Raw genomic sequence first — 14,583 nt, 5'->3', positions numbered from 1 at the left:
GGAGGCAAAATTCCCAGGGCCAGGCCTCCAAGGTGGTGGCTTGGGCTAGGCACAAGCAAGCTTCTTCCTGCCTGCTTCTGGGTCTATCCTTCCTTGCTCCTGCGTGCCACCCAGGCCCCAGACAGGAGCAGCGCTGGAGAGGACAAGAGAAGGTGCAGACAGAAAGCTGCAGGGGTAGCGGCCCGAGTGTGGGGGGGGAGGGCACGGTGGCGGCTCAAGTGGAGGGTGTGCGCGCAGCGGTCAAGTCCTGCCCCAGGCCTGGCTGTGTCTCTTGGCGGCCCTGACCCTACCATACATGAGCATTTCTTTTACCTATTGGATATTCAGCAGTTCAAATAACTCCCTCATGGGCTTTAAATGTACTTGAAACTGTTTTTAGTATTAGTTTTTGCCTCTACAGCAACCTTCTTTTCAAAGTCTCTCCTGGACTCTTATTACTTTTTTAGATCTAACTTGCGAGTGTTCATGCTCATTCCTATTTTCTTCATTAGGGTCTGATTTCCATTTTCTTAAAGATGCCCTTTTGGCTTTCACGTCCTCTTCCACCTCACCATTAAACCATGCTAGCCATTGTTTGGCCTTCATTAGATATGTTTTAATACATGGGCTTCCAAAATGATCTTTTTAAATAATGTCCACATCTTTTGGCTCTGGCAATTGCTCCTTTTAGTTGTGTTTTTTAAACTAATTTCCTTTATAAAATTAAGTTCTATAACAGTAGATTCTTTTAGTGTCTTCCTTCTAGTGATGACAAATTTTATTACATTGTGATCACTATTACCTAGCAGCTCCACCAGAGTTACCACTCACACCGTGTACCATTTTGGTTTGTTACTGGACTAATGGCCTCAGAGTAGGTAAGCCCTGTTCGCCAATCTGTGATGATATCATCCCCTCTCCTTTGGAACTCTAGCATCAGATATATGGGCAGGACAATGTCAGAAGGAAACAACTGCAGTAGGGTGGGAGAGCTTTGTGTGGCCAGAGAAGGGAGACCATGCATACTGTCCACTGTGAGGCAGATAAGTGAGAGAGGATGCTAGCTTGTGGGGAGTCCTCACTAGTAGTCCAGCATATCTAAAAGCTAAAGGAGGAAAAGGAAGGACTGAGGAATGAGGAGGGCCTCAGGCATCCAACTGATGATCCAGGGTCTGCTACTGGCATTGTGGTCTCTTCTGGCCAGTTGACTCATGAACCGCAGTGTGCAGTGACTCTCAGTGCTCCCTATCTGCTCCTGATGTCTTCCTATTGGATGCCAATTGATGATGTTTGCCGGAGAAAAAGAATGGTGGATTTGTGCCTGCACATTCACTTTTAAACCCTGGCACCTCCCTGGATGATCAGACCCAGCAGGGTTGTCTGGCTACAGGGGGAAATCTCCCACTGTGACCAGACGCGAACAAAACTAGAAATAGGCAGGATGGAGGGCCATGTTAATGTCAGCTGCAGTGTACTATGGCCCATTGCCTCTTAAATGTAATAACATTATGCCTTCCAGAAGCTTAAGACTATTAAATGAACAGTACATGTTACAAAGGTCAATCACACACAAACACCATCCTCAGCATTATACACATTCGGACATACTGACTGAAAACATTTACACTAAAAAAATTCAATGTAAATGATAGCATGAATTTGCTAAAAATAGATTTCCTAAAACAGAAGAATAGCAAAATTCAGATCTGTGAGGTCTGAGATATGAAACATAGAACATTTCAGAGAAATCTTAGATGAACATACCTCTGGGGAAAAACACAGCCCATTTGATATAGAAGAGTCAGCCACACCGTTCTCTATCTTTACTCCACTTTCAGAAATAGGTAGAAAAAGCTTTCTAAGGATTAAAAGAATATTCCATATTCAGTATGAATTGCAGCTTCAACCTAAGTGTGATAAAGGCTCAAATGATATATCTAAGACATCACACAATTGAACCCTCCTCCCCTCCCCCAAGGGAAGTTTTAATAAGAAATTGGGGAGAAAGGAAATCTTTGGTCAAAGTTTCAAAAGTAGATTTTCTCTGTCTGTATTGCACTGAGAAAATAAGAGAGGTTTCTGTCATCCTGCCTGAGCAGTAGCACTGTAGTAGAAATGTATGAATTTCATGAAATGTTTCATGGCCAACATAAGAAGAGAGGGAGGTGGGCAGCACCTTATGTTAATTGTTCACTTAAGGAGAGATAGGCAGACTGATGGGATCACATTTACACACTTTGGTAATATTATCCACTAAAGGGGATAAAAGTAAATTTGGTTTAGTAATGTATGTACACAGGAGAAAGATAGCTGAAGCTACTCGGAGGGGGGAGGGGAGGGCAGAGAATTTACTCACCATAATAAAAGAGGAACATACTGAGAGTGACGTTGAGAGCTGAAAAGAAGGACTTCAGATCTCTGATACTTAGAGATTCTGTACTTGGTCTTTTGGCTGCGCTGGGAAGTTGTCTTCTATTGGGGAAACCCTGTTTCTATGCGTTATAGAGCCTTGCTGGCTGGTATTCTTGGCCACAGCAGGGAAAAATATCCTATGGGCTCTTCTTCAAGACTGTTGGAAAAGAAGTTGCTCTCTATTGGGAAATCCTAGAATTGTTGATCACAGAGCTGAAGAGCTGATATTCTGGGTCATAGCAGGACCCCTAGAGGCACCCCAGGAAAACTGACATCCCTTGGGAGTGGCTCAGAGTGAAGCAGAAGGCTCAGAGATCCAATTGGACCCCAGGTGCAACAGCAGAGCAGGCCCTTGGGAGCCATTTGTTTACAGTCTTTCTCACAGAGGTTATTTTGGGGGTTTCAGGGGGGGAAGGGGGTAAACCCAGCCTTCCCCAGGGACCAACAGTGCCTACCCTAGGGAGACTCCAACCAGGTCGGGCCCCAAACCCACAGATGCCAACAAGGGGGAGATTACAAAATAATTTTGACAAAATGGCAATTCATCCCCAAAGGATGTTGTTTCCAAGTTTATTTAAAATTTGATATACTGGCCAATTGATGCCATCTAATCAAATGTTATTCAGGTATGAAAGGAACACCATTTATTACAGGATAGAAAAGCAAAGAATGAGAAAACAAGAAGGAGGGAAAAGACATCCTAAACAATAACAAGCAGCTTTTAATACTGAAAAAAAAAGTATTGTCATGCAATACTTGCCTAGCCTTAGATGTACTGACAGAAGCAGTATGAGACTGTAATTTACTGCATACTGCTGCAGCATGTTTCAGTAGGTCTTCTTTCTTTTGCTCACACTCTGCAATGAGTACCTCTGCTTCTTTGCGAGTGTCAGGCCTTGTTACTTTGCTACACATCTCTCTAATCAACTGCAAGCACTGATCAAGCTGACCCAGCATGGCCTGCTAAGAAAATACAGCCTTCAGGAATAAAAAAATGCAAACTGCAACAAATAACCAGTAACTATTAATGAGTATTAGTGATTTGAGAGCTGGATGATGAAAAACTCAAATCAAGACGTAAGAGGAGACATGTTGCATGGAAATAAACTTGCCATTGACAATGTACTGTACTGAGTACTCTAGTGAGTTCAGCGTTTGCACAGCATGGGGTGCCTACCAGGAGTGCTCAAGCAGAAAACATGTTATTTTAGTTTGCTTTGTTTTGCTTTCTATTTGTGTTTTTCTGACACAGTGAGGGGCATTTTTTAAAGAAACGTCCAAGTTGCGATTTGGACATCTTTGTAAAACGTACAAATCCGGGGGCGGGGAAAACCGTATTTTCGAAACAAGATGGATGTCCATCATTCGTTTTGAAAATACCAAGGACGTCCTTGGATTTGGACATCCCTAGAGACGGACATCTTTGACTTTCGGCGATTTTCGAAACCAAAGATGTCCATGTCAAAAACATCCAAATGCAAGCCATTTGGACGTGGGAGGAGCCAGCATTTCTAGTGCACTGGTCCCCTGACATGCCAGGACACCAACCGGGCATCCTTCATAAAATGCTCCCTTACCTTGTGTGCTGAGCCCCCCAAAACCCACTACCCACAACTGTACACCACTACCATAGCCCTTACGGGTGAAGGGGGGGCACCTAGATGTGGGTACAGTGGGTTTCTGATGGGTTTTGGAGATCTCGCTGTTTCCTCCACAAATGTAACAGGTAGGGGGGGGGGTATGGGCCTAGGTCCACCTGTCTGAAGTGCTCTGCAGTACCCACTAAAACTGCTCATGGGACCTTCATGCACTGTCATGGACTTGACTATGATATCTGAGGCTGGCATAGAGGCTGGCACGAAATATTTTTAAAGATTTTTTTTTTTCTTTTTTTTTTTTATTATTTCTTTATTCATATATTTCCATATATCATCACAATACGTGAATATGCAATCGGCATTTATACAAAAGGCAAAAATAAAAAATAAAGAGAAATATCATTAACAGCCTTTCTGTCCACAAGTTTAGGAAATTTTGGAATCCAAGAATTTAGAATTTAAAGTAAAACATATAGCAGTAATTAAGGACTAGTGGTTGCAACCTCTGGTTCAGACCCCAGCCTGCATTTAGGGAGGGCACACAACATTCAATTCCACTCTAGCATCTAGAAATTGTTTTAACTGTTTTGGGTCTACAAATTGAAACTGTTTACCCTCAAGCATTACATTACAATAACAAGGAAAACGTAATATAAAAGTTGCTCCCAGTGCTACCACCCTAGGGCGGAGTTCCAAAAAGGCCCTCCGTCTCATCTGTGTAGGCCTTGAGAGATCAGGAAAAATAAAAATTTTTGAGCCCAAAAACAGATTTTAAAGATGTTTTTTGAGGGTGGGATGGGGTTAGTTACCACTGGGGGAGTAACGGGAGGTCATCCCCGATTCGCTCCGGTGGTCATCTGGTCATTTCGGGCACCTTTTTGTGCCTTATTCGTAAAAAAAACACGTCCGGGTGAAAATGTCCATGTGTTCGTCATGGACATCCTTGCTTTTTTTGATTATGGGTCAAAGACGTCCAAGTGTTAGGTACACCCAAGTCCCGCCTTCGCTACGCCTCCAACATGCCCCCTTGAAATTTGGACGTCCATGCGACGGACTGCAGTTGGAGACATCCAAAATCAGGTTTCAATTATACCGATTTGGACATCTCTGGGAGATGGACGTCCATCTTCTGATTTATGTCAAAAGATGGACGTTCTTCTCTTTCGAAAATGAGCCTGAGTGTATACCAGTGGTTCCCAAACATGGTCCTGAAGGCACCCCAGCCAGTCAGGTTTTCAGGATATCTACAATGAATATTCATGAGAGAGATTTGCATGCAATGGAGGCAGTCTCTCTCATAAATATTCATTGTGGGCATCCTGAAAACCTGACTGGCTAGGGTGCCCCCAGAATCAGGATTGGGAACCACTGGTGTATACTATTAATATGTAGACAGAGCTATTATTAAATAGCACACACTATTTAGCAAAAGCATGCGCTAACAATAGTGCATCCTTTAAGGTCTTACCTGATCATTTTCTTTCCATTAGTACTTCCCACTATTCCACAACCTATGGGACAGTTGTGTCCATCAACCAGCAGGTGGAGATAGATAACTAAAAACTGAGCTGAGACATATCTCTTTTGGCATCTAGTCCAGTTCCTCAGTATTTACATAGACAAGCAGTAAGGAGAAACTCAGAATAAACACATTAAACAACTCGCTAACCTAACATTAACCAGACAAGCAAACACTTGTAGACCTCTCTCATGTCTGGACAACTTGTAGAGAACAAGAGATATTCAGGAAGCACCATGCAAAGTGACAGTCGTTATTTGACCCATTACTTCACAACGACTAAATATCTCAGAAACCTTGGGCGGGCCTCTGGAATAGTGGTAAGGACTAAAATACCACATGAAATGAAAAGGACCCGACACAGGTGTTGTTTTGGGCTCAGCTTGAGAGCATTTTTAAAACAGTACCCATTGGTTTACAGGTAGATTAAATCACTTGTTTAACATCATCATCTCATCAGAACACATTCACTATATTGATGAAGATCTTACAACCCCTGAAGTGGCCCGTGTCGAGTCCTTTTGATTTCATGTGGTGTTTTAGTTGGTGCTACTTAATATTAAAAAAAAAATTTTGAGTGACTTTTTTTGGATTTCTCATGGTTTGGTTTTGGAGGTCCATTGCCCATCCCTACTCTTTTTGCCTTTACTTCATAAAGCAAACATAGGTGCCTATACGCCTTTATAAAACAGACTCCCAGAACCAGCTCCAGTAGTGCACAAATGTTCTGGCACAAATTTACATCTACTCCGAAGCACATTTACATTTATATGCTTGTTCTCTATGCCCGTACTTTCATGTCCTTTTCCTCCTCTTTGGCCATGGGCACAATTATTGTCGTATGTATATCTGGTTCATTATTTATATGGAGAAATATAGGTAAGAAGATAAAGAATGTGGTTTCTTTTACCTTGTGTTCCTTTTTTTCACCACTACTGAGAAATTCTCTTTCTCTTTCCATTTGCTTCTTGAGTTTCAAAAATATTTCATCAAATTTCCCTTTTTCAATCATTATTTTTAATTGAAGAACATAGGACGAGATTTCAGAATGGACAGCCTGAGGACATATAAAAAAAAAGTAGTTACACAGACCAATTATTTGCATTAAGACATGGTTTCATAAAATTGGGTAGAACAGAACAACTTGGACAAGAATAGAAAGAATATACCAGGAAGCACACAGAGGGTAATTTCATGAGGAGGCTTTTAGTTTTAGGCATAAGAATGCACATAAATGGAGGTATTTTAGTTATTTACATGCATACGTCGTGATATACATGTATAAATGCGCTTTTTTCCCAAGGGTGCAGTTCTTAAGTATGTGCTTAGAATCGATACTGCGTATTTGCCAGTGGGTGTACACATGGGCAGACTTTGGGCAGAACTCACAAGGTCATGTGTAGATTATAAACTCTTACTACCTGATATTTAAACCAAATAACCAGCCAGGAATGACTCCTGGCCAGTTAAATGGCATTTAGCCGGCTATCCGGCATCATTCAGATGGAGATTAGGCCACCAAAATTAGGCTGCCGAAATACCTGGAATATCGTTAGCCGATTCCAACTTAACCAGCCAGTGCTGAATATCAGCTTTGCCAGTTAAGTTGAAACTGGCCAAAATTAAACTGGATATTCAATACCAGTCACCGGAAACGGCTTGGCATTGAATATCTGGGCTCAGTGCTGACCGCGGGAGGTAGCCTAGCTACCTCTCGCAGTCTGATATCAGCCTCTTATAATTTACACACATTCTTTAGAAATGTAGGCATGGGTTTTTATACCTACTAACTTAAGGCTGGCATCTCATTACAAAATTACCCTTAAAATTGCCAAAAGGCTTTCGTTATTAACTATTATGTTATTTAATCCTAGTAACTTTATTTTCATGCATTGGAAAGGCTGTTGCATGGGATGTTTTGGTGGGAGAGTATTTGGATGTTGGAATGTCTGTGTTGTTGTGGGGGTGGGTAGGGTGGAGTGAGCATGGTTTTGTCAGTCGATATGGGCATTTATGTTCCAGCCATCAGAGGAATAAAAGTGTGTGTGCTGGAGGAAGCATATATGTGTATTTATCATTGGCTGATCAGGTCACCACTTCTTGCTGCTGTGGTCTGTATTTTTCAACTTGTATCCATTAAATATTGTTTTCCACATACATATCTGCTTCGTTTAGACTCGCAACTATCCATGTCTGTGCAAATTAATAATGTCGTATGCAAATGCTTCTACAAACTAAAGCTACTTTGCCATATCAAACATCTACTGGATACAAAACATTTCCAGATTTTCATCCAAGCAATAGTCATAATAGTCCTAGACTACTGTAATATAATGTATCTAGGCCTCCCAGATAAAATAATGAGGAAACTACAGATTGTCCAAAATGCAGCAGCCAAACTAATAGGAGGAGGAAAATGGAGAGAACACACCACTCCATTCCTGTACAAATTGCATTGGCTTCCACGCAAGGCAAGGGTTGAATTTAAATTACTCACCATAATCTTCAAATGCCTTTAGGGGATTGTTCCACACTACTTACAAAAATTTGTGGAAGTGTATCAACCAAAGAGAGTGCTTAGATCACTAACTGACATCAGATGGATGCCCCCAAATAGACAAGTATGTCATCTTAAAAGAACATCCAATATAACGATAGGCAAGGAAGCTGAATTGTGGAATTCTTTACCAATAAAGATCAGACAAATACCAAACTATCTGAGTTTCCGTAGAAAATTAAAAACAAGGCTTTTTTACAAATACTATGGGCCACAAACAAACTCAACCTTGAAACCACACAAACTTCTAATATGCAACCAGTGTCTTCAAAAGGGAGTCAATCGAAGGATACATACAAACATGTGTAAGTAAAGACACAGCTATCACATTAACATTAACTTTTTGGCTTCCGTGCTCTGACAAGTACACACTTTGGTCTAATTGTAAAAATTTTCTCCTTTGTTTCATGTAATCAACATCTACTTTTGTTTTAATGTGACGTTTTTTTCTGGTTATTCGAATTTCAATATAAAAATGTCTTTCTAACTGGACTTATCCTTCATCTAGAACTTAAAGGTTATACAGACTATAAATGGCAAAAATTAAATTAAAATTAAATTCCTGTTACAATGCAGGTGAAAAAGATAATCACATAGCTGGACAAAACTTCTCTGATCTTCCTGCAATACTTTAACATGAAGAATACCTGTACTGCCACTTTCATACTGATTTTGAGAATCCAGTACATAACAAAACACAGACAATAAACCTTTTCTGTACACTCACTTACTTCCCATCTTTTTCGGAGATTTAGGCTCACTTCCTCCACACCTATCTTTTGATGAGGACTTTGGATGCTTTTCATTTGATTGGCTGCCTTCAAAAACTTGTCAAGGGTCCTGGTATCAAAACTGCCAAATGTGTCCTGGGAAAAGACGACCATACACATGTGAATGACAAGCACATAAGTTTTTTTTTGTTTGTTTTTTTTAAACTTTATTTATTGACTTTAAAGCAACATAATATTTATAAAAACATATAACATTATATAATATGGAACAATGAAGAAAAAAACAAACAAAAAAAAAAAACAATCCATAAGTTTATTTTGACAATACTCTGCCTATACACGTGTCAGTTCCCTTTTCTACTGTGACATGCTAAACATCTGCATGTGAGCTACATATAAGCAAGTAATGGTTACAGTAGGATTGGATTTCTCTTAAATTCAAATACAAAGAACAAAGTGACACCCACGACAAAGCTGCTTTTTAATGACTGTAAAATATGTGTAATTCTTGATGGAGTACAAACCTAGTATGGACTATAGAAACAGATTTACAATGAAAATAATATGCTCATTCTGTAATTATTAATAAATGATTCAGGTAGTATACAGTCTCATACCTCATACCGTGAAATACATTCTTCAGGGCTTATTTTCTGTCTAAGAAGATGTACAGCATTAGTAATATATGTTTCGAGCTCTTTCTGCGATTCTTCAAAATTCATCACGATATCCTTTTTAAATAAAATAGGTTCTGTTTTGTGAAGGACGGCATCAAGCTCAATCACGACATCCTAAGAAAAAAATTAAGAAGTTTTTTTTTCAGTTATTCACATATGGGTTAATATTTAATACTGCAGTGAGCATTTGTTTATAATGGAGGTCATAGCATTTAAATACAACAACTATATTCAGTACCACTATCTGGATAGACAGAGGCATTAATGTACGCGGACAGAGCTTAAGATGATGGTTATAAATGGTGCAAAAAAGTAGGCGCAAGGAAAAATCCGTGCTCAGCGCTATTCAATACAGTGCACTCTTTCTTGAGTAACGCTTAGTGTGGATTTCCACGCTCAAATTTGGGCGCAAGGACTTACACCTGTTGATATAAATCCTGGTATGCAAGTTAGGTGTGGATCTCTGTTATTCTATAAAACTGCACCTAAATCTTGTGAATGCCCCTAGTCTTTGTACTTTTTGAAAATGTAAAAAATTAATTCGCTTCTACTTGTTCTACATCACTCAGGATTTTGTAGACCTCAATCATATCCCCCCTCATCCATCTCTTTTCCAAGCTGAAGAGCCCTAACCTCTTCAGCCTTTCCTCATACAAGAGGAGTTCCATTACCTCTATCATTCTGGTTGCTCTTACTCGAACCTTTTCTAATTCCGCTATTCCTTTTTTGAGATACGATGACCAGAACTGAATACAATACTGTAGGATCGCACAATGTAGCGATACAGAGGCATTATAATATTCAGAGTAAAGTAAAGTATTCAGAAACAGCTGAGGTCTATTTAAATTGTAGTAGCGTTAGAGAACGCCGCAGCCATTTTTTTTGGGACACGGAAGTGAACACATGATGGTAAATAGTTATGGTAAATAAGAATGAGTTAAATTAGAATGTGGTGATACGAATAAGATTTGAAAAAATTTTTTAACGTTATTGTTTTTGTTGTAGCAAACCTCTTCCCTGACGAAGTATACACGAAACCTGGCCAAGTCGGCGGAGGTTTGATTAGAAAGAAAATTTGCTGCTCTACTGCTATCTAATTGAAGCTAAGTAATGTTAACTACTAGATAAGATAGAAAAGACAAATACTATAAGATACTATAAGATCGGGTTGATCCATGAAGATTTGTAAAACACCATTAAGAATTGGGGAAGATTCCCCGTATGGTGGAAATGAGCTTGATATCTGAAGATCCCCGAAAGTATACATGCTAAAGTATACATATAGACAAAAAATATATATACATAAAAAAATATAATGTCTGATTAATGTTTATATGACATCACTACTTTGAATGGTAAAAATATTGGATATGAGATATAAATGATTGAAATATAGCACCCATGAAGACCATAGCATATTAAACTGGTCTGGGTTTACTGAGGCTTTCTTCCTCCTTGTGTTTATTAAATTGTTTCCTCTTACACGTTTCTATTTTGGTGTGCGGTATGGACTTATTCACATAGTGCCACTGAAAGTTTATAAAAAGGAGACTTACCTGTATAGCAGTGACCACTATACCCATAACACCTTTTGAATAACCAGTCCCAAAATTGCTGCCATTATTCTAAAACTGATCAATATTCAGTTGGCAGCAATCAACATTTTTTTAAAACTCTAACTGTTGCTGGCTAAGTGGTCCTGTTATTAAAGTGCGGCATAAACCAGTCTTAGTGCACCCTTACACAGGTTTTTCTCGCACGCTAAAGCCATTTTTACTGCAGCCATAAAATGACCGATTTTCTATTTTTTGTATTAATGGCCTTGCACTAATATTGCCAGTAGTGCACGGCCATTATAGAAATTACTGTGTGAGCACTTACCGCCATCCATTTTGTAGGCAGTAAGGGCTCATGCGGTAATCCTGCGATAACCAGTTAGTATATGCTAATGTGGACGCACAAACTGTTTAGTGCAGGAACACCCACTCTCTGCACCCTGGTTTGCCCCTCCCCCAAATATATATTTTTAGCACCCAGATTAGCGTGCACTAATTTGGCAGGACACAGAGGTCCTTTTACATTACATTACGGTCTTATATCCCACAAAAGCCGTCAAGTTCAATATAGGTAACCATAATTAAACTAAAACATCTTCAAAGATTTACAGTACAATAAGTTCCCTAATCGAAACAGTGAAAAAAAAAACAAATCATTAACCATAACCATGAAAATTTTTTTATTAAAAAATATCTATAACAGCCTTATGAACTGATAATTATCTATTTATGTAAGAGACAGAGGAAAAGAAGTCCAGAATAAATATGAAAGTGAAGCCTGAAATATTCGCATAGCTTTAATTTTATGGGCTGAGGGAAAACTTAACAGTAATCAGATAAGCAGGCATCTGACCACAAAATGCCATAAAGGTTAAAACAGCCACCTCAAATTGTAATCTATCCTCTACAGGTAACTGATGTAAACATGATAAAAGGGGAGTAATATGTTCGTATTTGTCTGCTGCAAACATTACCCTCGCTGCAGCATTCTGTACCCGTTGCAATTTACTAACACAGCTTAGTGAAAGGGCCCCTACATCAGCTCCAGATATTCAATGCAGGCCATGTCCAGGAACCAGAATTGAATATCTGACTCTCTCAACAGATATGTGCCGATTGTGGCGAGTTATGCAGACCTAGCCAGTATTCAGTCGACACCTGCATAAGATACTTATGTGGATCCCGGGTGAATATCAGCCACGACTTCTCATAGGAGGGGTTCACATTTCTCCCTCCCCCCCCCCCCCCACAAGTCCCAGCAGGTCTCCCAGGTCTATCGTGATCATGTGGTCAACAGGCAGGCGCAAACTCCACTTGCTTCTGCTAGCACTGTTACTCTGATAGCTTTGTAAAGCAGCTACAGGTATCTAATGAATTTATGGTTATTTGTTCAATGTTTTGTTTTAACAAAAAAAAAATACACCCAAACATGAATTTATGACCTGGATATTATCTTTGGTTTGTTTAATTCTTGTCTGCAATCCAGCTGTGTAAAATTGCTGCAAAGCCGGTTCACTGCAAATCTTCTCTCTCAAAATCTGCAAATTCGCTTCTGCTGTGGCAACATGTTCCTGACATGACCTTCCTTTACCACCAAGAATCTGTTAGGAGAAAAAAACATCATATACATCAAAAAAAATTTGCCATTAAACTTAATGGACTCAATACTGTAAAAAAAATGCACACTAAGTGCTATTCTATAAATGGCACTCCAAGTTGGACATCATTTATAGAACAGCGCTTAGTTCCAGGATCCACGCCCAGTTTTGGACACAAGTATTTGCACTAACTGAACCTGGTGTAAATTTCCGCACCTAAATTAGGCGTGAATCCCCCAAAATTCTATAACAGTGTGCACAAATCCTAGAAATGCCCCGACACACCCATGCTCCTCCCATGGCCACGCCCCTTTTTGGATCCATGCGAAAATTTTACATGCACATCTTTATAGAATAATGACTATAAAGATGTGCGCGTAAGTTTCAATTTTTGACAATTAGCACCAGTAATTGATTGTTAGTGCCCAATTATCAGCGTTAATTGGTTCATTAAGCAATTAAATCTGCATGTGCAATTTTAAGCGCTATATACAGAATTAGGGGGTATATGACCTTGTTGCCACTCTATCTTAACATGTTATATGTTAGTTTTATTTCTTGTTCTTTTCTTAACTGTTGTGATGTAATTTATGCTGGCCTTCCTCAGACATAACTGAAACAGATTTAGACTTTACAAAACACTGCAGCACACCTCATCTGAAATGACAAATGTTTGGATCATGTTACTCCCTTAGTTATTGAACTGCACTGGCTCCCAGTCAGCACAAGGACCAAATTTAAGTTTACTAGTTTAGTCCATAAAGCCTGCTACCTTGGATCCTCTGCCTATGTGTCATCATGTACTATCCCTTATACTACCAGCAGACCACTACGTTCCCTCGATTCCCATTGGGTGGTTCTTCCCTCCACCTGTTTTCCTCATTGGGAATCACAAGACACTCTGTCTTTCCCCTGGACTTCGTTCTGAACATTCTTTTTCTAAATTTAAGGTATTATTGAACACCTAGTTTTAGGAATTGCCCTTTGGCTACAAGTTTTAGAGCCTCCTGCTCTCCAGCCACCCTCCTAGGAAACACTTTCCTCGCTTTCCTTTACCTCTATTTTATTTTATTATTTTAATCTTTGGTGAGAATGTCAGTATCCTATTTTAATTTAGCATTTATTTATTTGTTACATTTGTACCTCACATTTTCCCACCTATTTGCAGGCTCAATGTGGCTTACATAGCGCCGTGGGGCGAAAGCCTCCTCGGTGAAGAAACAAATATAGAGTGATGTTATTTTAAATGAAATAGATATGTACAGACATATTAGAGAAACATAGAGAGGGAAGTTATATAGAGTTCATTAAGTTCATAACAAATTTGGGTTTCTTTGAATTGCTGGATTCAGGTAATTAAGTTGGGTCCTTAGGATATGCCTTTTCGAACAGGTAAGTCTTTAATGATTTCCGGAAGTTGAGGTGGTCGTATGTAGTTTTCACAGTTTTTGGGAGTGCATTCCAGAGTTGTGTACTTATATATGAGAAGAAGGATCCATGAACTGATTTGTATTTGAGTCCTTTGCAACTAGGGTGGCGGAGACTTAAATAAGAGCGTGATGATCTGATTGAGTTTCTGGTTGGTAGGTCTATGAGGTCAGACATAAATCCTGGGGTATCACCGTATATAATTTTATGGACCAGGGTACAAATTTAAAATGTTTTTAAAATTTTTTCCTCTCCATTCACTAATTTTACTCTGTAATTTTTTTAACACACGTGGAGGGGCACAATCGAAAGGGACACCCAAGTTTTCCTGAGGACGTCCTCACAGGACAGCCCCGCAAAGGGGCGGGTGTCATGTTTTCAAAACAGGAACTAGGTTTATGAGCCCTTGGGCCACTGCTGAGGAGCGGCAGTGGCAGGCAAAAACCACCCCCACACCAGAGACAAGGCAGAACTCTGACAAACAGTTAGGCTTCACCTGCACATGGCCACCTTTCACCAGGAGTTGAG

General features: G+C 39.7%; 1 protein-coding gene across 1 annotated transcript in view; it reads right to left on the bottom strand.

Annotated features, from left to right (window-relative positions):
- The window catches only part of LOC115477096 (nesprin-2-like), a 119,511-nt gene that overhangs the window by 74,906 nt on the left and 30,022 nt on the right, over positions 1-14,583 (bottom strand). Inside the window, exons 9-14 of the mRNA XM_030213712.1 lie at positions 12,472-12,630; positions 9,414-9,587; positions 8,797-8,931; positions 6,419-6,565; positions 3,152-3,351; positions 1,744-1,837 (exon numbers count right to left, since the gene is read on the bottom strand). Coding sequence (XP_030069572.1) covers positions 1,744-1,837; positions 3,152-3,351; positions 6,419-6,565; positions 8,797-8,931; positions 9,414-9,587; positions 12,472-12,630 — 909 coding nt within the window. The remainder of the gene's footprint in view (positions 1-1,743; positions 1,838-3,151; positions 3,352-6,418; positions 6,566-8,796; positions 8,932-9,413; positions 9,588-12,471; positions 12,631-14,583) is intronic.

This window comes from Microcaecilia unicolor, chromosome 9, assembly GCF_901765095.1.
Source record: "Microcaecilia unicolor chromosome 9, aMicUni1.1, whole genome shotgun sequence".
NCBI lineage: Eukaryota > Metazoa > Chordata > Amphibia > Gymnophiona > Siphonopidae > Microcaecilia > Microcaecilia unicolor.
This window is presented reverse-complemented; position numbering and strand designations above follow the sequence as displayed.